The sequence below is a fragment of the Stylophora pistillata genome, chromosome 11 (genome assembly GCF_964205215.1).
Source record: "Stylophora pistillata chromosome 11, jaStyPist1.2, whole genome shotgun sequence".
Lineage (NCBI taxonomy): Eukaryota > Metazoa > Cnidaria > Anthozoa > Scleractinia > Pocilloporidae > Stylophora > Stylophora pistillata.
In genome coordinates this window covers 23,339,272-23,362,186 of record NC_142529.1, presented here as the reverse complement: position 1 = coordinate 23,362,186, position 22,915 = coordinate 23,339,272, and the positions used below count along the sequence as shown (strand labels likewise).

Here is a 22,915-nt window from a genome sequence, read left to right as displayed (position 1 = left end):
CTTTGATCAAGACTCATTTTTCGCCAAATACTCTTTAATGTCGTTTGTAAAGCCTTCTCACGCGTTCAAATTAAAGTCGGTGAGGCCTATTCTGAGAAGTTAATTAAGTTAATTATAAGTTGCCCTAAGTCGCCTTAAGTCACCTTAAGTCACCTTATGTCGCCTTAAGTCACCTTAAGGCGCCTTAAGTTGCTTTAAGTCGGTATTGGTTACGAAATGTTATAGGGGTTCCACCTTTGCCAATTGACCCCATTCACCCCACTTCAATCATAAGGATCAGAGGAGGAGGCATAGTGGCTGAATGGTCGGTGCATTGGACTCGAAATGAATCTAGTTTTGGTGTGTAGTATTGGAGCATCGCATTTGTTCTTGGGCAAGATACTGTAAGCTCAGTGCCTCACCTTCTCCTGGTGTAAATATGGGTACCGTTTAGCGAGGGGGGAGGTAACCTTGCAATGGATTATGAGTCTAATTATTGTTATTGCGAGGTGAGCAATGACTTCCATATACATGGAAATCCAATGTGAAAATAGTCATGCACCTGTCTAACCCCTGTGCTGGCACGGGTAATTCCTACATGTAGACAATACTGATGTAGGAAATATGGCAATGTATACTCTTCTATTTTCTTACTCAGACAGAATTTCTGTTTCAACAAAGTTTCTGTCTTGTATTTCATGATGAAAAAGTTGACAAAAGGGTTGACACTGTGTATTATCATCAGAATATAATGACTATTGAATCAAATCAAACCTACAGCTCCGTGCCAGATCATCAAGATAAAACGATAGAAAGGTATTCTGGAGAAAACCTCAATACTTGTCACTCACTAATACCTTGAGCAGTAATAATAACATTATCAAAAGTCAAATAAACTTGACTATAGAATATATCATGTATTTGAACTGCAAATTAATAAATGAAGATGATCATCACAGTTAGGAAGTTCAGCACTATTTAAGCAGTAGCAAAAAAGAAGGACGAAAAAAAAATACATTTGTGCGGGATATGGGCCCATGACCTCTGCGATACCTGTGCATTGGTCTACCAACTGGGCTAACAGTTTGGGGAATAGGTCATTTTGTTAGTTTGTTAGAAACACGTGAGTGAGAAAGTTGTATACTCGAGAAAACAATACATATTTTCTGGTTGTGTTTTCACTAGGACAACTTTAGCCAGATAAAGTCAGCAAAGTCCGGAAACACAGCGAAAACACTTGTCTAGTGTTTCGGGAGTTAACGATGCCAGCTGTTTTCACAAGGAAAAACAACGGGTTTCCTCGCCTTTACGACAGGAAACTTACGCAGAATTATACTACCTCGTAAGATGGTTTAACTTGTCCTGACACTGAAATACTGCAGCCAATCGCATCGCGTGTAGTGACAGATACCTGCCAAACAATCTGGAAAAATTATTTTCCAGACCCTTGCCTCGTGGTTCTTTCGAAACAAAACCTTGTATGCTTGTAAACATGGCTAAGGAATTGCAAAACACTTCCCAATTCTTTCGCAGTTTTACAATTCTTCCGGACCCGTTGGAAGCTCAGATCCCTCGTCGTTTCATAGCGCTGGTATGCAGAATCAATTCCCGTTTTACAGGCAACCAGCAGTTCTTCCATACCAAGTTCCTATGCTACATGCGTAACCCTCGACAAGCTCAGTTCCGAGCAGCGAAAGCGAAAACACAAGCACGTTGAATTGCCAGATATTACAACACTCTTTCGCATCCTGCGCATCTTCCGAGACATTAATCGCATCCTCTGAACGAAACTTCTTCTCTTTCGCAAAAATATATAGAGAATCAGTACTAGTGAACTCATTAATAGCGCTTCCTATCCCGTCATTTTTGAAAGTTGCGTGGATTTGTAATTTGAATCTTCCGAGTTCAAGTTAGTGGGTTCAAATTTCCCAGTAAAAACAGTTGTCATGTTTAACTAGCTAATGTCGGTCTGTAAACAAACAAGTAGGAAGAATGTTCAGCTAGTTAATCGGCCTAGTGAAAACACAGCCTCTATTTCAGAGTAATTTATCACTGTACGTGTATCACTGCTGAATAGATGAATAAAGAAAAGTCGTATAGATAACATCAATGGCAATTGTTTTCTCTCTCACTCTCTCTCTCCCTCTCTCTCTCTCTCTCTCTCTCTCTCTCTCTCTCTCTCTCTCTCTCTCTCTCTCTCTCTCTCCCTCTCTCTCTCTCTCTATAGATATATATGAAGAGAGAGAGAAAACTGCCACCAACTTTATTTTTGCGACTGTCTTTAAATATATCACAGATAACAACTAATCAAGGACATGAATATGTTTGTAGTTTGACTGATTGTTGTTGAAATAAATTATTATCTAACTGAAACAATATTGTATCGCTAAACGCATAATAAACTATTACCTCCATAAAAATGAATTAAAAATGCTGAAAAAACTTCCCAATCAAGAAAATTAAACATGAACAAACAAAAGACATATTTATCGTATATTTGGGGAAAAAATCAGAAAAACTCTTTCTAATCAAGAAAAGTAAACATAAACAAACAAAAGACATTTTTATCGTTTATATGGGAAAAAAGTCAAGAAATTTATCAAACCAAAGGGCATCTGTTTGCAAATATACGCAAACGTCGCCATAGGTTTCTTCTCTACGTGATCGTGATAGGCCATATCAAGCTGCAACCTTTTGACATCATAAGTCCTCTATTGGTTTGTTAATTAAATGAATTATCAATTACATTATATTTTCAATAACTCTTTCTTGCAAATGGAATTATCAGCTTAGGTGTCTGGATCCTTTTGGAAGTGGTGTTTTCAAACAAAAATTTTCAGGAGTAAATCTGAACTACAATTCTACGACAAAAACTCGATGCGTTTTCTTCAAATTTTAACGTGATTAAAACAAACACTTAATTCCTCGGAGATCTTTTCAACATTTCACTTCACCGAAGCATCAAATATCAATTGAAAATAGAATATCTGTTTACGTAATTACTTACGTTTTAATTTTATCAGCAACGAACTCACACAGAAAGACAGTCATCCTGGCTAAGGAAAGATATTATTTCAAAACAAGAATCTGTTCAGCGCATACATCAAACTTTATAGAAGTCCTTTACTTTAAAATGTTAAGGCTGAAATTGGCCAAAAATTTAAGAGTATGTTATAGTTAAAGCTGAAGTAGTTTCAAGACAATATTTATTACTTGCTAATGAAGAATAAAATACGCTTAAATGTCTAAAAATTTTTTAGGAAAAATAAGTCAATTCGGTAATTTTTTGAGAAGAAAACAAATTGAAACCGCTGACGAGACGGTAGACCTTTCTATTTAGATATTGATATATCGGCAAAAGGCATTTATCACAGCGAAATCCTTGATAGTTCGGCGTTTTTTCCCCCAGTTAATAAGCAAGAATCACTGATGAAAGTGTTCTGTTTTAAGAAAACGAACGAGCTTATACGTAGCTGTGTGGTAGTCGGTGTTGTTTTCGACCATTTATTTACAATACTAGCTAAAAAAAGGAAAACAGGCTAAAAAGAAGTTATCTAAACTGCAGCCAAAAGAAAAAAAAAACTTGAAGTGAACAAAGTCACAAGAAAAACAATAACAACACACCCTAATATTTGGGACCTTGATTTATTTTTACCAGCTAGCTCGACGCGAACTTAAAGCAAATCACAAAATTATTTCACTCCCATTATTTTTCAACAGGAGCTGAGGACATTTTTGTTCTAGAAGTATCACAATATTCTTCAGCGTAGAGAGCTGTTTTATCGCTATCCTAAGTTCTCCATTCATGCATTTCCAAGGTTGGTATTCATCAAGGTCTGTCAAGGAAGAGAATAAATCAAACATAAGTTCTAATGATGGTCACTCTTCACCCTTAACGCCCTAACATCAGTATGCATATTCTCCATACTGTTCTCTACACATTTCCTACGGTGCTGACAAGGAGAAATTGTTTAACAATCAAGAGCTTCTTTAGCTGGTGATAATTCTCTTTATTCTCGTGGCCTTTATGACTCATTAAGGGGTGATATTGTAAGGAGTATTTAGATTCTAGTCACTCTTCGAGGTGAACAAAAGATTCACATTTGGCTTATTAGCTAATTTTTTAGTGCAGCTTAACCATGTCTTAACCGTATCAAAACCAGAAATCATAGACATTCAGTGGCTTGAACAGCGTGCGCGTAAATCTCGATTTTCAATGTGGCGGACGAACGAAGGAAAAATCATTCGAAGGGCAATTACTGCAGCTTAAATGCTCTTAGTTCCGCAGATGTCGTGGAGAATACACCGAGAAGAAGGAAAAGCCCTTACATTCAAGTTGAAAGAGTGTTGAGTCGTAGACGAACTCAGAGAAAGTTAAATATCACGCTCGTTTGAAGTGAGTAGCGTATGTAAAATTTTAGCCGTGCACCAAGAAATACCACTTTATATGTTGAAAATGTACCGTGTTAAGGGATGTTTTTGGAGCGTAAAAACGTTTTCTTTGCGAGTTAAACTTCTCATCTTTCGGTTATCATGATTGGGAACCAAATCGGTGCAACCATTTCCTCTTAACAGACTAAAGAAGCCACGAAGGTAAGCCCTATTTTAAGAAATAAGAGAAAGAGGAAAGTCTGGCTATTGTGGCGGAGCCCCATACCCATGGAATATGGTCAACCTCTTTTCGTTTGCTTGTCACGTGACTGACCGAGCGCATGTATGTACGTACGCGCCCTCTGTCATGTATGCCATCCCGAAAGTACTAAGATCAAATTTGAAAATATGGCGTCCGCGCGGCCGACCCTAAAAATTTTCAGGTCGCATTTTTCGTTCATTTGCGATCGAGTTAGACCTCGTGGAACTTAGAATGTAAAGTAACAATGCTATAGAATACTCTGCTTGAAAAAGAATGGATATCAAGGCCTTAAATTTGATAGAATAATCTCTCGATTGAACGACACCACGATTCTCTAAGGCGATGCGAATTATGGACGTAAAGTGAAAACCGAACTTTCGGACTTCAAGCAGGGCCTAGCGACAACTTGACGATTCGATAGCCCGCTAAATATAACGTTCGAGTAACAATGTGTTCAAAAAGTATTGTTTAATAGAAGATTTTGCGTCAAATCGAATTTTTTTCAGAATTTTCAACATAAACGCTGCGAAATTTCTGGCCTAGAAGGCAAGTAAACAAAGATCTAAGCATGATAGATTTTACCGCGAGGGCTTTGTACGCGTAAGAAATTCGTACGTTTTTCGCTTATAACAGCAAATCAAAACTGTTTTGAATAAATCTGTCGTCCCGAAATATTTCTTGGCAAGTTTAGTCTTGCTTCCTACTGATAGATTCTATGGAACTTGAGATCTCTTCACTCACAGACAAATTCACACATTCCATTTGAAATATGATCCACATGCCCATTTGCACACATGCGAAAATATTTAGCGATTTTTATCTTTCATCTTGATTTTTGAGTTAAAACGTAATGTGCACCTATCGCTTTTTTCGGCGGAAATAAGTTCTTTAATTAGCTTGTCTTCTTTCGCTGGAGCTTGATTTTTAGAAAAGATGATTTTTAAAAAAATTACTGCGCATTGTGTTTGCTTTCTTGGTTTCTCCAAAATTTTGACTTATCACAGGCACGTGTTACACGTAAGTATCAATGGGTTTAAACCATACTGAATGAATTTTTGGCTAAAAATTTTTAATTTATGCAAAGAAATTTTATTGCCAAATTTACAATTATTGGGAGCTCCGCTTTTAGGCTAGGGTAAATCTAAATACTATGAGGTTATTGGAATGAAAACGCGCCGTCTAAAAGTCAGTTTTTTTCTCACTTTTCTTTCGATTGAAGTTCGTTTCGAACTTGACTCTATGTATTTTGATGATGGGGAACGTTGAGTTTCCAGCAGTAATGACACAAAGTGCAAAATATTTTTAATTCCCCATTATTTCCTTTCTACTTCGCGTCCATATCTAATCCACATTTCCACGCTTAGCGCATGCTCGCGGCCATTTTGGCAGCCACCCTGTATCAGATTTCTGGTTATGGCTCAAAGTAGTTAAGATTCTTTTTTTTCTTTTGTGGTTAGGAGTTACGCTTCCGTTAGTCTCTTACAAAGCTGTTCTTTAATCTCGTCACACAAAGCGCGACTTCAAAGAAGACCACCATGATGTAGTCCTATAAAATTTTCCTGCGATGTCCAGTTTGTTACTTATCATCCGCTTAAGTAATACGCTGTTGAATTATATGTTTTATTTTCGAAAAGCTATATAACAAAGATGCAAAGACTCTCTTCTTTTTGGAGGCATTTATAATTTTAGTTCAGAAAGGAATGATGATGAAACGAAGGACGATGAAAATGAAGGATTCCCGTGTATATTCCTTTTTCAATTATATTTTACTTATTTTCAAAGAAAAATTTCTACTAATCTAAACAAGAAAAAGTGAGTATAAAGTAATTTTAGTATCGCAAACCAGCAGATTAAAAAAAATAGACACTTCTCGCTGATCAACTTGTAAATGTGATGCAAAAAAAACAAAAAACCAAAAACAAAAGTGAAATTTCATTTTCATTTTCATACGCGATTGCTAATTGATTGGTGCAAAGGTAAACGCATTCAGCTGCACTTCCCATTTCTTATTTCCACTCACCTTCACTGAAATGGTCGTTGTCAACCGCGACGAAAACGACGAAATGCACGACGAACACCACGAATTCTAAGACGAATACGACGAATACCACGTCTGAGTCTACGTCTGAGTCTACGTCTGAGTCTACGTCTGAATCTACGTCTGAGTGTACGTCCTATTCTGCGTAGAGCGCGTCTAAAGCGTCTAAAGCGAATGGGGTCGGCTGACTTTTCTACTGCTCTTATGTCATCTTCGTCACTAACTTCGTCTCCATCGTCGTCGTTGTCGAATGCTGTTTCATCAAAGTGCCCGTCTTCGGTTGCCATATCGTTTTCACTGAGTGAAAGGAAAATATTGCAAAAGATAACCGTTAATGAGCTGGTTTTTTTTTTTTCAAAGATAGTTTAAATGGGGACCTGTGTAATCGATAATAAGGTCAGACGAGAACACCGGGAGCTTCGTTCCCCATATTGGCGAGAAGTGTGTAAGTCCTTTCACATCCCCCTGCTAATCATTACAGAGAAATACTGGAGACGTTTTATCATTCATATCCGAGAAGACTAGAACGTCTAGCCATTTCGGATGCCACAGCAAAGGCAGCAAATTCTCCTCAGTTATCTTGAGACACTGAGTGTTGGTTGGCCGATTAAGTTTCACAAATATAAAACTTTCGCTCAGAACTCCTACTCAGAACATTTCACCTCGCAAGTTTCCAAAATTATCAGTCTGTTTTTGGTAATCAGAATAAATAAATCTTCCTCAAAGTACCTAGTAGGGATTGCCATATCCTCGTCCTCTTGGTCCTCTTCGTCGAACTCTCCATCGTTCGCTATCATGTCATATCCCCTAAAAAAAAAGTCAAAACCATTTCCACTGCAACACTCCAAAATTTCAGAAAACAAAAATATTTATAAACTAAACTTTTAATCCCATGATTTTTGAAAAAATGTTTTGTAAATCTTAGTTCTCCCCACGCTAGCTAAATAGATCGTCTACGAAGTAATTGCCAGTTCCCACCACAATCTAGTTTTCTATTCTTGTTCCCGAAGAAACAGGAGAAACTCGGTAGATGTCGCACCTTTATGAACGCCACTTAGTGGCTAGTTATTCATCATTATCCAACTTACCCCCGAAGTTTTTCTGCTTGAAATTCATCTGTTATGTCGGCCAACTCCTTTTCGGTAACTGCGACTGAAAAGCCAACAGCGAGTACAAAGCTAAGCAAAGCCAAAATAACAGATGTCTTCATTTTGACTTCTTCGTTGGAACTTGACTTCTCAACTGTGGGAAGCTTCAAAGATCACTGCTTTTATGCATACCATTCTGGGTGATAATTAAACCTATTTTTCGTTCCGATCCTCATTCCACTCGATATCGGAAATCTGTAAAAAATACACTTACGTATACACTTGTAAGTCTTAAAGATATTGGGTCCGTCGTGTAATTATAGTTTAATGATATTTTACATTCATATGTTTTGAAGCAAAACGGATTTTAAGCAAAAATAAGCACACATTCTGCAATTTAAATTTTGGTACGTTTAACGATGCAGCTGTGATAAGTTGAATTATTTTAAAACTTTCTTGTATCTATTTATTCACTTGTGATACCTTTTTTCTGTACACAGCAAAGATAAGCAAGCCTGCCATGAAAGATTGAACAACACGGGTTGCACAGCGACGATATTAAGCTCACACCTGGTGTACAGAGCGTAAATACTTTGAAGTAGGAGATATGAACTGTCTTTTTGAGTAGGCAATGCTTGTATTCAGATCACCATGTCAACCATATTACTCGATATCTGATCAAGGAATGTATACCGCCGAAAATCTGTAAAAAATAAAATGACTGAGGTATACACTTGCTGCTCTTAAAAACTGACCAAAAATTCAATGAATCGTCCTACTAAATGTTCTTCTGTCTTCTACCGATGTTAATGGAGAAACCAGATAGTTTGATAGTGTTTACTCGTTGAATTTCATCTTTTTTTTGTTTGGGGATGACAACACTTTCTTTCATTTCATTTCATTAAAATCATAGATTTGATTAGCATATACCATGCCCATATAATCAGTGGTTTTAAAGTACACGAATGACATCAAGAAATATTTTATCTATTTGTCGGTAAGACAAACATGCAGCCACCCACCCACTGACATAGTTTGATAGTATTTTGTCTTTGAGATTTTTTATCATTTCTATTTTCTTACATTTCTATTTTTGCACCTGGCAACACTTAACTCGATTTTATATCATTAAAATAGATTTGATAAACACATATCATGCAAATACGATAAGTATTTCTTAAGTTCACTATTGATGTCAGGAAAGATTTTATCTATCTGTTGGTGAGACAAACATACACCCACACGCTCGAGAAGTTATACGCTTCAAAAGCCATATAGGAATTTGAACTTCCTCTTCTAGAACATAAACATGAAATTCAAGGACTGAAACCGCGTTTTAATTGTTACGAAGTGTATTTGGTTAGTTTAGTTGGTCCGCGCAGTCAGTTTCGATTTGTTAGTCGGGTCAGTATGATTTAGTCATTCTTTTATGATTAGAATTTAGTTACTATACATGAATTTAAAGTCCGAATTTATTTGGGTTACGCTATCGTGATGAGTTTTCGAAGCGGGACGATCTTGTTCAACTTCCATAAGCGGGAGTGCCTAATTTGTCTGCTGACCTTGCCGTGGACGAAAGTTCTTAATTGTTCTGGCTGACGCTGTCAGAGGTTGAATCAGTTAATCCAAAGCACTAAGTACAGGACGATGTTCACTTCAGAAGTCTCGTGAAGTTGTTTAGGTTAGTATTCCAACAGCAATTGTTCCATCTCCCCGGAAAGGTCAACCAGCTGACATGCCAGCCCATACCTATCAGTAGTCAATATATAAGGATGTTCTATAGAGCTTACTTACCCAGTAGAGAAGAATATAGACAATATGCAGAAGAGTAGAGAAAGAATTCAGTTGAAGTGAGTGTTTAGCAGCACGAGTCACTGAGAAGCATTCAGTGAGAATCAAAGTGTGGGAGGCTAAAAGTTTAACCAGAGTTGCACATAATTCACTGAAGTTGGATGTTATTAGAACTGTTTTCTAGCGAACCGATTAATTAAAGAAAGAAGGAAGAGGCAGTTTTAGAGTCCCTTGGTGCCCAACATTTGATAGCATAATAAAATCTTTTGAAACTTGTCTTCAAAAATACTCTACATTCGACTTAAGAAGTCACCATTTTCAGTCTTATCCCTTACTCCTTCCTCTTTCATTTCTTGACAATCTGTTTGAGTTACACAAAGAAGCCTTCTCAACTTAAAAATGGCTTTTTTGCCTTAACAAGAGCAGCAGCTGTATTTGTACCGTTTACTAAACAATACTAAAACTAATATTGAAGTTTGTGCTAACAGCCTGTCTACTAAGTTTTCTTTAAAATAGCCGCATCGATGTTCGAATCATTACCACATTTGGTAGCAATTTTCGAACGGTTAGGTTACCTCTGGAATCTCAACACGCAGTTAGTTGGGTTTCCGCACAGCAACAAATCTAAACTCGCAGTAGACAAGGTTTAAATTTCCCTAGCTATAAAAAAATTAGTTTGGAAAAAGTGCGAGTCGAGCAAAAATTGGATGGCGGATGTAAATAATCAAACAACAACAAACATATGAAACATATGTATGAACTGCGGTTATGAGACGTATATGTGAACGATCCTTCGCAGTAAAGCACTATTTGAGCAATAGTGAAAATCAGACCTGAAAAAAAAAAAAAAATTCAGGCCTGTACGGGATTCGTAAATAATGTTTGGGAAGAGCAAGGACGTAGCCAGGGGGGTCCTGGGGTGCCCGTGACCCCCCCCCCCCCTTGGTAGGCCTTCTTTAGAGCAAACAACCTACAATATTCAGGTGGCGAAAACGCCATGACAATATCTTGACCGAAAAAGCTATTGTTGAAAAGCCCACTTTTTTAGAACTTTTCTTTTTTTTTGTAAAGTATTTTCGTCAACGGCTCTTGTATTTAGTTAATATGGGCCTTCATTCCGCGATAATATGACTGAGCCCGCTGATACACGCGGGAGAGCAGCGGTGTAAATGGTGAGTAGCCTCTGTGATCCTCCCTTTGGAAAATCCTGGCTACGCCCTTGAAGAGCACGAGGAGTTGCTAACTACACAGCCACATATTGTGCTCCCTTATATGGCACTTGATATAGCATTGGAGAAGATTTCTTATCAGATGGTAGAAATAATGTGTACGCGAATAAATGGTTGTATTTTGGTTGCCTAAGTTGTATACTGAACGACTATAAATATATGAATATATCATGTATTTGAACTAGCTAGATTGATAAATGAAGATGATCATCGCAGTTATGAACACTGTTTAAGCGGTAGCGAAAATAATCCTGAAAAAAAAATTTAGGCTTGTACGTGATAAAGGTGAAATAAGGATCGCGACGAAAAAATAGATTGAACGACTGCTGGTATTTAGCGTGGAATTGCGAGTTGAAAACGAGGCTAAGTGATATTGTTTCGCATCCACGCAAGCATCAAAACTACGGTGAAATGGTAACACCACAAATGCAAGAAAGTTTTTCTTCAGTGTCATTCTAGAATATTTTCAAAGCCATTTTTACCTTTTCAGGAGCCAAAAACAAGCAAAAACGATTTTTCAAGTGAGCGGAGGTTCTTCTTGACTCCAATATAGCTTTCTGGAGCGCGCGCTCAGGATAATAACAAATAATATTATTGCTGTTTTCCTTTTCTCGTATTTTTATTCTCTTATGCGATTCAAGGAAAATCCATTACGTGACTCGAGAGTTCCGCGTTAAATTGCACTTGAAAACCGATATCGCACTCATCGCGGTTTTCGCGTGTAATTTAATGCGGAATTCCCTCGTCGGGTAATGAATTTTTCTGTAGAATTCACATCATTTTAGCTTTTTATTACCATTACATTGCATTATCAAGTATTAAATTTCACGTGTTTCTATCAGTAAAATGAAGTAAACTTATCGATATATCAAAGGAAAGCTTTTAAGTGAATAAATATTCTAAAACTACGTGGTTTGTCTGATAACATCAATACAATACAGACGGGCATTCTTGAGTCTATTTTTTCACAGATTTCTAAGGGTCTGCATTCCATGATCAGATACAGAGTGATATGGGGATCTGAACGAAAAATCAATTTTGATATCACCGAGAATCGGATGAATATTGAAAAGCAGTGAGCTTTGGGGCTTATTACAATTGAGAAGTGAAGTTCCAACGGAGAGGTCAAAATCAAGACATTTGTTATTTTGGCTCTGTTTGGCTTTGTACTCGCTGTCGGCTTTTCAGTCGCAGTAACTGAAAATGAGTTGGCCGACATAGCATGAATTTGAAGCAGGAAAACTTCGAGGGTAAGTTGGATAACGAAAAATAGCTATAAATGATGAAAAAAGCAACAAAATGAAATTCACAAAGGTGCTACATCTACGAAGTTCCTCCTGTTACTCCAGGAAAAGAAAATAATACTAGATTGTGGCAGGATCAAGAAATTACTCCAATGACAATCCATTGAGCTAGCGTCGGCAACTAAAAATTAGACCTTTCTCCATTTTCCCAATTGATCTTCTGCATATTTGGACAACTCACTCTGTAAAACCTGCTTGTTAAAAATCATGGAGTCAAAAGTAAACTTTATAAATGAATTATTTTTGTGTAAGTGGACTTTGCTTCCTACTAATTCCAAATGTTGCAATGAAAACAATGAGAACACTGCAACTCGTTCCTCGACCTCACTTGAACAATTGAGCTTATTTATGGCTTTCTTATTAGACTTTTGAAAATGCTTTTTTCTTTTGATATCAGTTTTGAATTGTGTCGCAGCGGGAATGGTTTTAATTTGTATTTTAAATGTAAATACATGACTGAGAACGACGGAGAGTCCGATGAGGAAGACCTAGAGGACGATGATAAGGCAATTTCCAGAAAGTACGTTGAGGAAATGGTTAGACTTAATTCTCGGATAACGGTGTTAGCTAGTGATCAGGGGACGTCATAAAACCCCACGTACTTTTCGCAAAGAGTAGGGAAGGTAGCTCTAAAAGTTGTGGTCTGGCCTTGTTAATGTTTGTCAGGCCTCCACTTAAACCAGTTTAAATGCTGAACTGAGTCAGCCTGTTTACATATCACAAATAAATAAATGAACAAATAAAAGTACAAGTTTGTCCAGGATTATCTTTTGTATTCTTGCTCTCAGTAAAAACGATATGGTAACTGAAGACGAGGAGTTTGACGAAGGATCATTCGACAATGATGATGATAGAGACGAACTTGAAGATGAAGTAAGAGTAATAGAAAAGTCAGCTGACCCTTTTGACTTTAGACGCCGGTTCAGACGGCGTACTGACGGTTCAAATGGCATGTACTGCCCAGACAGTCCACTCGCATTCGACGTAGGTTTCGTCGTAGATTTCGCGGTTAACGAAGATGATGGAATGAACAAAGGTCTGATGAGGGTGAGTGGAATAGAAAAATAAAAAAAGAGGAATGGTGCCAGCAGCTCCTGATTCTTGCAAAAATTCGCCTTCTTAGCTTCTTGGAAATGTAGAGAGAATATAGATATTGATGTCAGAGTGTAAAGGATAAAGAGTGACCATCATCAGTAGCCATCTTTTATTTTTCTCTTCCTTGCAGGTCTTGATGAATACCCAACTTAAAAATACATGGAGAACTTAGGACCACTCATGATAAGACAACTTGTTCTACTTCTAAAATAAAGTGAGAGGAAGAAGTTGTGATTTTCTTCAATTTCGCGTCAATAAAAATAAAGAAAGTTCACTAATACCTGGCTCTACTGTTTTTGTTTATTTGTTGTTTTTTTTCGTTTCATTTACTTTTTGGGTTATAGACGAGGTACATTTTTGCTGCGCTGCGAGCGTTGCGAGCGAGCAGCATCATAATCAGGATTGGAGAAGAATACAGGGGATGCGAATTCTCGAATTCATCACTTTTTACCAGAATGCATTGCAGATTTTAACCAGAGTTCACTGTGCCACGATTGTTGTGTTTAGTGCATTGCATTAGATAGCGTTACTATTGTAAGGACATTTCCTATATGTACTTGATCGTTAAATAAATCTACTATCTTGATCACTGAATGAAGGACAGTTCAATTAGGGCAATGAAAGGAGTCACTTGATCAATGAATAACTCTACCTTACCTGAATAGTTAGTATACTTTCTCTCCCGCAGAAAATAACTTCAGAGATATGTTTCTCAATGTAAGTCTGGGAACACGCAGATAGGTGAATCACTGCGTACATTTTGCTGATGTCAACAGAATGCGTCGCACCTTTACTATCTTTTAGATGACCGATTCCGAGAACACCTTCGCGACGTGGAGAGCAATGACAAGGTCACATCGAGACCAGTCGCTAGACATTCTAATTTACCCAATCATTCTAGGCAACATATGGCAATCTGCGGTCTTTCCTTACACTTAGGTAGCACGGAAAGCCGCAAAACTCTTGAACAAAGGCTCATCTTTCAAACCGGCAGTCTAAATCCCACAAGTATCAGCGAACGCTTTTTATTCCACTAATTTATTCGTGTTTTTCTCATTGCCATGTTCCCACCAATCACGTAGCTCCATTTTCTGCCTTTAAAAGCACACACAACCCACAATTCCTCTATTCGCTCCGACGAAGGGCTAACGCTCGAGACGTCAGCGTTTCTAATCGTTACGGTGGCCAATTTACCATTTCAACTTTGTTGATATATCCAAATTATTTCGTTACCCCCACCGACGCAGCCCAAACAGTTTCTTTAGAAACTATCAGCCTTTATAGCAGATAGTATCAATTACTCCCAGTTAACAGTAGTTGAACTGTTTTGTTTTTTTGTTTTTTTTAGGTTGTTCACTGCAGCGCAGGGGTTGGCAGAACTGGTACTTTCGTTGTGGTGGATGCCATGTTACAACGTATTGCTGCAGAGAAGACAGTAGATGTCTTCGGATACGTTATGACACGGCGACGTGACAGAAATATCATGGTCCAAGTGGAGGAGCAATATGTTTTTATTCATGAAGTTCTTTTGGAGGCCATCCATTCTGGATACACTGAGATACGAGCTAATGATCTTAGATCCCACATGAAGCTTCTCATGCAAGTCAGTCCTACAACTGGTGCGTCTTTCTTTCATCTTTAACCTGTCTTTTAATTAATTTGTCTTTTGCTTTTTCAAAAAGGTAGAGAGGTACTTATTGAGCAATATTTTTTGCTACTGTTAGGCTTGGAAACTAAAAGATTCCAAAGCTTGAAGTTTCTAGGAGGATGATACACGCAGCAGCGTAACCTTAAAAATAAAAACTCTAACTGGCCTCGGCTTGCTTGATAGCTCCGTGTTTATCGCCTCACACATTGACAATTGACTCTTAGATGAAAAGAAATCACGATAGTGAAAAAAATCAATTAAACGTCTGTCCAGGAGAATGCAAAGGAACCAGCTTTCACTGTTCCCACAGTAACATTTTTCAAGAAAATGCCGTTTTTTTGGATGAAATTTCCTTGCTTAGGCTCTGTAAAAAGTAGTTAGGCCTGAAGACCTTTGTATTCGTAACCTGATCTTTGGCAGTCAGATTCTCAGCTGTCATGCTTTCGTTCTCTTTAGCTGTTTTCCTTCGCTTTACAACGAAAAACCAAAGGAAATCTAAAGGCCCCTATTCCAATGCTGACGTCATAGTCTGTGCTTACATTTTCAAGCCAAACTGAAATGGATGAAGAGTTCATCCATTTGGATCGCGGCAATGCTCCGCAATCCAAGTTCCAGGCTGCCAACATGGGCTACAACAAGACGAAGAATCGTTATGCAAACGTATCAGCCTTTGACGACACTCGGGTTAAACTGAGTATGATCACTGGAATAGAAGGCTCTGATTACATTAATGCTAACTTCATTGATGGCTACATGACCAGAAGGGCATTCATTGCAACTCAGGCTCCCATACCAGACACTATTTCAGACTTTTGGCGCATGATCTGGGAACAACAGTCCTCCACTATAGTGATGTTGTCGAAAGAGACTGAAAGTGGCAAGGTGATCACCGAACATATTTACAAATTACAGAATTTTGTTACATACCCATAGAAAAGTGGCCACAAAAGAAGAATGAATATAATATAGTTATTTTGTCTTTTAGCTGTAAGGTCTGTTTCTCTAAAGTCATTCACAATTTCATGTCGAACAGCTAGAAGGCAGAATTGAAAATCAGATCATGGTAGTTATAAGATTCACGAAAAATGTCTTAGTGTGAAAAAGTTCTTCTTTGTGCATGTGTTTGTACTAATCAAAGATTCGTTCCAATTTATACCAAAAAATATTCTAGGGCACAGAAGTGCACTTAGTAAATCTTGTAGTTTTCAGCTCAGAAAATAGAGAATCATGGCTTCAATAACTTTTTCCATAAAAGGCTCCTTATGGTTCAGTAGGTGACTGTACCTGATAAAGGACCGTAATGCAAAACCTAGACAGTGGTAAGAAGTCTTACAGGGGGCCGTAGACTGGCGCTGGTAACTGCATTTTATTTAAACCCTTAAAGCCGTGAAGAATACAGTTATATTTTCATATTCATTAAAGCGAGGGCATCACTACGTCGGAGGTATTTTACATTTACGACCAGTTTTGTTCTTCGACTTTGGGTTCGTTTTCGTTTCGTTTGTGTTGGGAGTTTGGCGTGAGAAACAACAATCATCGGTTTTAAGATTAGATTGTTTCAACTTTTAGATGTGAAATTATTTATCTTCTTTTAGGTCAAAGTACATCGGTACTGGCCTGCCAAGCAACCCGGGAATATCGGAACCCTGGTTGTGGAAATGACCAATCAAATGGTTTATGAAGACTATACAATGAGAGAGATAAAACCTTCTATGCTACCTTAGACTACCTAAGTTTGTCGAGGACCACCAATGCCCTTGTAGAGTCGGTTGTTTTAGTCAATGTGAAGTTTTTCTGCGAGAGGACTTGACGAGGCAGCAAATAGCGAGGACAGAAGGTAGCGACAATTCGCCTTGTGTGACGAAGAGATTTTTGTGGAAATATTTGTCTCTATGCGATCGCATTATTTTTCCTGAAACAGGTCGCACGAAATAGAACACGTCTAATTCTTGGAGGGGGTTTGTTGTTGGGAAATAAGGCAGAGATTTCTTTTGCGGAAGAAACGCATTCAGAGTGGGTTGCAGAAGAAGCCTGTCTGAATCAAAGCATGTTTCCAAATTTCCGGTCAGGAAAGATATGTTCCAAACACTTACGAAGTGTATCTCAGGTTCATTGCGTTTTAATTCTCAAGTACAATAATCCAATGTACGGTTTGGAATCGGTAGAGAGTTGTTACACGTGTTCAGGAGGCTTGGTTGACCTCTTTAACACGTCACTTGTATTCTGAATGCTTCAGGAGAGTGCATCGCGAGTTGTTCGTCAGTATCACTACACTGGTTGGCCTGACGTCGGCTCCACAGAGTCTGGTACAAGATTGATCGATCTCATTGGCCAGGTACAAAGGTGGCAGCAGAATTCAGGAAACACGACTACCACTGTACACTGCAGGTAAATAAAAACACTAATACCTCTACTGATGAGACACAAAGCTAAAGAAGAATTGGCCGATTTCTTGTCTTTAAATTATCAAAAAAAGTGGCTCAACTTTGATAACGATAGGCTTTGTTATACAAGTGAAAAATTATCCTATATAGCCATTTTTGAACAAAGGCGCAACAGCTTCAGAACACACGAGGAATTTGTCGAAGTTTCCGATTAGCATACGAGCGGGAAATTTATATCGCTCGGAAAGACTAGACTTTAGTTTAGAACTATGACAGCGTCTGGAGAAAGATTTATACGCACGGTCGACTGAAATCCAACAGCAATAATAAAAAAAAAGGAAATGTTTTCAACTGAATACCTTTGCAAAGATTGTTTTCGAAGAGATATTTAGACGCACAAGTACTGTACTGGAGAGAGGTGGTCTGAATGAGACACAACATATTTTGAATTCTCGATGTCTGCATTTCCACATTAGCGGTCAATTTTTTCCTGGGGTAGACCATTGAGAGGTGACTCGACGAGACAAATTTACGCTACCCACTCCCCGAAGCGGCTTAATCAGCGGTTAATTTTCCCTTGGGGTACTCCGGTCACAATCTACCTGTCGAGCGCAAATATGCGCCACCCACTCTCCCAAAATAGCTACATTGTCATGCTCAAAATTTTTTTTTCCGATTAGTCTCGAACTTTTTCGCATCGCTTCTGCCAAAGTCCCTCAGCGCTACAAAGAGTGTGAGAAGTTGAGCCGGAACAATAGACCATTTCTTGAAATATATAAAAATGATAAAATTGCGACTTCTCGTGTTTTGAAGTTGCAAAGGGTCACCTATGATTTGAACGCACAAAACCCCAACGACCGGTTCACAAACAGCTGTTGTTCTGGCCATTGAAAAACATGTTATTTTGGTCAAGAATACCTCATTGCAAAGCATCTTAGCGTTCAGAAAAACACTTAGAGGTAAGATTAGTGACATTGCATGACATTACAGGTACTTGACCAGGTTCCCAAGCTAGACTCCCTATAGTGGTCTCGTTTGTAGCTTTTTTTTTTGTCGCCCAGTTTTTAAAAAATTGTGTTGCTCTTCGGAATCTAAAAGCGTAATCCATGTAAAAAACTACTACATTTCTTTGAAAACTACCTGAATTAAGTTTCTTTATATCGCTTTCTATCAGCGCTGGAGTGGGTCGCACCGGAGTGTTCTGCGCCCTCAGTATTTTGATCGAGCGATTAAAGAATGAAGGTGTAGTCGACGTCTTCCAGACTGTGAAGCAGCTGAGAGCTAAGAGGCCCGCTATGGTTCAAACAAAGGTTAGTGCGTCAATCTTTTAAGGAAGTTTAGTTTCTATTGAGCACTTTCACCCCGATTCACAGGGTTGGGGGTTGGACAGAAGCCTTTTTTTTTTTTGTTTTTGTTTTTTTCGTTTCTGTGCGAGGGCGTATACCGCCGGTGGAAAATAACTGGCCAGATTTTTAAATAAAAACTAAGTGGGCTGGTTTTGATCGCGCCTCGTGAGTCCACAACATACAAATGAGTTCTTAATTATAAAGACTAGCATGTTGTAAGGTGGTATGTGTAAATAAGTCTAACTGCAGCGAGCCATTTTGGTTGATGGTAAAAGATACCCGCTACTGCTTGTGTTCTTAGTGGAGGAGGAGAAATTGTTTAAATCTTTCTCAAAGTAGTTCAAAGAAATGACAATGTACAATTTTCAAGTCAGTGTGATTTAGTGTGCTATCAAAAGCTGTCGAGTTTTAATCGAAAATTGTCCTCATCTTAGTTCTCTGTACTTTGCTATGACGGTTACAGGTTCTCATTTAATTTCTTGATCTATTCCTCTCTTTCAGGATCAATACGAGTTCATTTACTCTGCTCTTAGTGAGTATTTGCACTCTTTTGATGCCTATAGTAATTTTGAGTAGCTGGCACGGTTAAAGATAAAACAGCCACAGGAGAACTATTTCAAGTGGAAGAGGAAAAGGCGATAACGTTTCTCTATTTTTGTATTTAGAAATTAGATCATTTTTCTTTAAAAAAAAGATTCCAGATAGCCTTCACCGGTTGTAAACAGTAGTTAACTGACTGAAAAAAAAAATGCTTCACATAACTGATAATTTTATAAACGTAATGTGCTCTTTTAAGAAAGCTTTCCCATTGTAGAATAGAAACCTCTAAAGATCGTTGTAGGAATCAGATACCTTCAATAGCATTTGGTATCTAGCATTCTGAAAATTACCAGAATCTTTTAAATTAATGATACAAATACATTCATGCTACGTACGAAAGTTATAGACGATAAATTGTATAGCTTTTAGAGAAGTATTTATTTAAAAGTGTGTTCTCTCATTCAAAGAATAGAACTTTTCACCAAGCCATCACGTCCTAAATGCAGTCAGGCAATATGTATGCAGTTTTCTGAGTGGAAATTTTTCAATATATTGATAGAAGTAATATGATAAATAAGCATTTTTTGCAACGAGCAAGTGTAGATAGACTTTTGAAATTCTTGTTTAAAAAAATATGTAATCAGTTGATTGGGTAACCTAGATAATTTGACAGAAGAAGCGTACCCTTAAGAACTGCAGGAGAGAACTCTTTCTACTTTTAATATTTCTTGACATAGTTTTCAATAATCGGGATAAATCGAAACAGATACCACAGAAACTTGACAATGGCTTAATAGAAACAAGTGCAAATGTTAAAAAAGGAAAAAGTTCTTTGGTGCGGTAAAGAACAGAGAACTTTGTTCACTTTAGTATAACCGTTTTCTTTTTTCTATTTTCTATTAATTTTTGTAATTTTAACATACTAGGCTGTGCCTTTGTGTAATTCTTTTTTTAGGCTGCTGAATTTACATAGCAGCTTCTTTTTCAAGGTCACCTAACAAAATTGACGAATCCTACAAGAGCAAGAAATTCTGACTCAACTGTTTGCAGTCTTTGAGAGTTAAGTGAATTTCGGCGAAATAACCTTTTTCTTTTCCTTTTTTGAAAGTGATTGGTCAGTTTTATTCAGGTGAACCTAGATATATTAAACTAACCAATGATATTACAACAAGCCAGGATTGAATTAAGTGATTTTTTAAGGTAGGAGTAGGATTTGACCTACAGTGGACAATATAAAAGTTGCTTACAATGATTAATGGTAATCAAAAAATTTAATATGCTCAAATGTGATTTTCATCGCAAGATTGCTGAAAAAATGTGAAAAATATATATTTACTTTTTTTGTAAAACGAGCTTCTGTTTTTGACTTAAAGTTAAAATGGACCAAAACTCCCCCCTCCCTCCCTCCCTTGAAGTCAGACTCTACCGCACTCCCTTCGAAACAAGACAGGGATCGTTCACATCCTTCACACAATCCTTGGAAGTTTCTTAAACAGTAGTTTGTCTTTAAGGGGCTTGGGGAGAGGTAAGTATTCCGTCTTGTCTTTAAAATTCGTTCCCAGTCCCTGTCGTAAAACCAGTAGACACAAATGTTCAAGTCTTAAAGGAATGGTCTCCAGTTGCTTGAGAAAATTGTGAACCTCCGCACGTCGTGCAACATGGACAGCGGTGACCTTACCATGGTTACAGTTTCTCACGCTAGCTCCAGCTACGCACAAGAGGGCAGCACATTCTTTACTTTCACAGTACATTGCGACATAATGAAGTGGTGTTACACCATCGTTGTCTGTCACATCTGCATCGGAACCAAACTTGAGTAAAAGCGCAAGGGTAGTGTAGTGAACCTTAAAAAGTAACAGACAGAAAACCTCGCACTCTTTCCCATGGCTTTCAAAAGCACATACCATAAACATGTGGCTTTTCACAATTTAAAAACATACCTAACAGATATATTCCATGTTGCCCTAGGTCAAAAATAGTTCAATCATTGGTCAGAGAATACGTCAAAATGTGGATATGAACAGCAATGACAAACTCGGCTGCGCGCCGTATGTCACTTGGGCTTCGTTCGCCACTCCGCACTGTGTGCTATGTTCTTGCTACGTTTTGACGTCCGCTATGATCCAGTATGGTACAGAACTATAACAATATGGAATCTATACATTTTTTTTATTTCCATATGATAACAAACCAAATTCTGTGAAGTAATCTCTGCGTCCGTCATCTGATATATCAGACATATATCATGAATGAGAACCAAACAACTTGTGTCTATCAATTAGGTTATGATAAAGCCGAGGAGATTATGAAAAGTCAGCAGTCGGCTATGACGTTGCTCGGGAACCAAGTTTATGCTTTCAAGCACTTAAAAGCGTTTCACTAATTAAAAATCTTAAGAAATTGCTTTCATTAATATTTGGGCGAGAAAAAAGTTTGGAAGGTGACAGAATTGGTTACGATTACACTTTTATATAGCGTATCTTACCTTCATTCTTTCCCGAATTCGGATACCAGATCTCGCCGCCATCTGCAACGGTGTTTCCTGGGTGGCGCTCCGCGCGTGGACATTCGCGCCGTGATTGCAGAGGACAGCTACCAGTTCAGGGTAACCATATGAGGCAGCTAGGTGAAGCGGAGTGTATTGAGAAAACTGGGTAGGGTTTACATCACATCCTGAATCAAGCAACAACTTGGCGCTGTAGGTGTTTGCTCCCTGGACCGCATAATGCAGAGCCGTGTAACCATAGTTGTCTTTCTGATCAAGGATCTTTTTATCTTTTGAGCAACTTCTGCACAGTACTTCAAGACTCTTGTAAACGTCGTGAGAAGCAGCTATATGCAAAGCTGTTCTGCCATACAAGTCAACGCTGGCTAGAATCGTGTTACCTGTAGATAACAATTTTTTCAGTAATTCTGTTTTTCCCAACAGCGCTGCATAATGAAACTCAGGCAAGCCTTGAAAATGATTTTGATTTTCTCGAGTTTGGTTCATGTTCGCTTTGTCAAAAACTTCTTGAGAGGATCCTTAATTCTGAACGATCTTAGAGTAAGATGCAGACAACAATGAACAGAAGACGTTTTTTTTCAACTCCTTCATCTGAAAGTGCCCACGTCAATTTTGCTAACGGTTAAATTTGAACATTTGAATTTTTTTGGAGCACGAGCGCGCGCGGCACGGAAAAATGATCTTCGTAGGCGCGCGCAATTCTCCGCCTAAATCTCTTCATACCGCATTTCGCTTTTCTTCAGTGTGTCCCCTTGCACTTCACAGGGAACTTTGCGCAATTGTTGGAGCCCATTGCATGCTTTGGTAATGCATGGTGTAAAAATAAAACAACCTCAGAATCAGACAGTTTATAGCGTTTGGTTTCCTCTTGTCTTCTTCTGATCTCTCTAAATCGTCAAAAAAATCCACAGATTGCTATTAATCCAAAAATGAATTTAAAACAATGGAACTCTGAGCGTTCGCCTGAGAATTAGATGGTCTAAATTTCCAATCTCTTTGTTCTGATGAACACCCTGACTTACCTGAACAGCACACAAATTCAACTTGCGGAAATCGCACTGAAAAAAATATTACGTAAATATTCATTGCTTGAATGGCGTAAACTGAAATTCTCCCGAAAATATCGACCTGACGGCCAAATTTGTAATTTTGATTTTATATTGTTAAATTCCAAATCTCTCTTCCCATAACAAAGAGATACTTTAATGGTAATAATTGACAGATCACAATTGGAATCAGACAGCCTTAACAACTCATCCAGAAAAAAAGGACCGGCTGATTCACCTGTAACTGGTTTTAGTATAATTTCAGAGCTCAGCAAAAAGTTTCCAGCA

At 38.1% G+C, this 22,915-nt stretch overlaps 5 protein-coding genes across 5 annotated transcripts; 3 read left to right on the top strand and 2 right to left on the bottom strand.

The window, feature by feature from the left end:
- Positions 1-2,525: 2,525 nt before the first annotated feature.
- LOC111336701 (uncharacterized) lies at positions 2,526-7,973 on the bottom strand. Its single transcript, XM_022942838.2, has 4 exons — positions 7,739-7,973; positions 7,380-7,457; positions 6,633-6,947; positions 2,526-3,815 (listed from the first exon to the last, which is right to left on the bottom strand). Exons 1-3 carry the CDS (start codon positions 7,858-7,860, stop codon positions 6,653-6,655), a joined length of 495 nt encoding a protein of 164 aa, XP_022798573.1. The 5' UTR covers positions 7,861-7,973; the 3' UTR covers positions 2,526-3,815; positions 6,633-6,652.
- Positions 7,974-12,018: 4,045 nt separating this feature from the next.
- LOC148720681 (uncharacterized) lies at positions 12,019-13,437 on the top strand. The gene is made up of 3 exons (XM_088738546.1): positions 12,019-12,582; positions 12,851-13,109; positions 13,288-13,437. The coding sequence occupies exons 1-3, from the start codon at positions 12,437-12,439 to the stop codon at positions 13,327-13,329; spliced, it is 447 nt and encodes a 148-aa protein (XP_088594672.1). The 5' UTR covers positions 12,019-12,436; the 3' UTR covers positions 13,330-13,437.
- A 1,905-nt stretch (positions 13,438-15,342) lies between these two features.
- LOC148720680 (receptor-type tyrosine-protein phosphatase alpha-like) lies at positions 15,343-20,424 on the top strand. The gene is made up of 5 exons (XM_088738545.1): positions 15,343-15,687; positions 16,401-16,642; positions 17,042-17,193; positions 18,364-18,499; positions 19,037-20,424. The coding sequence occupies exons 1-2, from the start codon at positions 15,364-15,366 to the stop codon at positions 16,527-16,529; spliced, it is 453 nt and encodes a 150-aa protein (XP_088594671.1). The 5' UTR covers positions 15,343-15,363; the 3' UTR covers positions 16,530-16,642; positions 17,042-17,193; positions 18,364-18,499; positions 19,037-20,424.
- Positions 17,033-19,111, top strand: LOC111336693 (receptor-type tyrosine-protein phosphatase alpha-like). The gene is made up of 3 exons (XM_022942829.2): positions 17,033-17,193; positions 18,364-18,499; positions 19,037-19,111. Exons 1-3 carry the CDS (start codon positions 17,033-17,035, stop codon positions 19,109-19,111), a joined length of 372 nt encoding a protein of 123 aa, XP_022798564.2.
- On the bottom strand, positions 20,328-22,153 carry LOC111336694 (uncharacterized). The gene is made up of 2 exons (XM_022942831.2): positions 21,561-22,153; positions 20,328-20,919 (listed from the first exon to the last, which is right to left on the bottom strand). The coding sequence occupies exons 1-2, from the start codon at positions 22,065-22,067 to the stop codon at positions 20,542-20,544; spliced, it is 885 nt and encodes a 294-aa protein (XP_022798566.2). The 5' UTR covers positions 22,068-22,153; the 3' UTR covers positions 20,328-20,541.
- Positions 22,154-22,915: the final 762 nt, after the last annotated feature.

Coding starts and splice junctions, on each gene's coding strand:
- LOC111336694 (XM_022942831.2), bottom strand. CDS start 22,067: ATGAACCAAACTCGAGAAAATCAAAATCATTTTCAAGGCTTGCCTGAG. Junction 20,920..21,560: donor GAATTCGGGAAAGAATGAAG/GTAAGATACGCT, acceptor TTACTTTTTAAG/GTTCACTACACTACCCTTGC.
- LOC148720680 (XM_088738545.1), top strand. CDS start 15,364: ATGGATGAAGAGTTCATCCATTTGGATCGCGGCAATGCTCCGCAATCC. Junction 15,688..16,400: donor AAGAGACTGAAAGTGGCAAG/GTGATCACCGAA, acceptor ATCTTCTTTTAG/GTCAAAGTACATCGGTACTG.
- LOC111336693 (XM_022942829.2), top strand. CDS start 17,033: ATGCTTCAGGAGAGTGCATCGCGAGTTGTTCGTCAGTATCACTACACT. Junction 17,194..18,363: donor ACTACCACTGTACACTGCAG/GTAAATAAAAAC, acceptor GCTTTCTATCAG/CGCTGGAGTGGGTCGCACCG. Junction 18,500..19,036: donor CCGCTATGGTTCAAACAAAG/GTTAGTGCGTCA, acceptor CCTCTCTTTCAG/GATCAATACGAGTTCATTTA.
- LOC111336701 (XM_022942838.2), bottom strand. CDS start 7,860: ATGAAGACATCTGTTATTTTGGCTTTGCTTAGCTTTGTACTCGCTGTT. Junction 7,458..7,738: donor CAAGCAGAAAAACTTCGGGG/GTAAGTTGGATA, acceptor CTTTTTTTTTAG/GGGATATGACATGATAGCGA. Junction 6,948..7,379: donor GATATGGCAATCCCTACTAG/GTACTTTGAGGA, acceptor CCTTTCACTCAG/TGAAAACGATATGGCAACCG.
- LOC148720681 (XM_088738546.1), top strand. CDS start 12,437: ATGCTTTTTTCTTTTGATATCAGTTTTGAATTGTGTCGCAGCGGGAAT. Junction 12,583..12,850: donor GATAAGGCAATTTCCAGAAA/GTACGTTGAGGA, acceptor TCTTGCTCTCAG/TAAAAACGATATGGTAACTG. Junction 13,110..13,287: donor TGAACAAAGGTCTGATGAGG/GTGAGTGGAATA, acceptor TCTTCCTTGCAG/GTCTTGATGAATACCCAACT.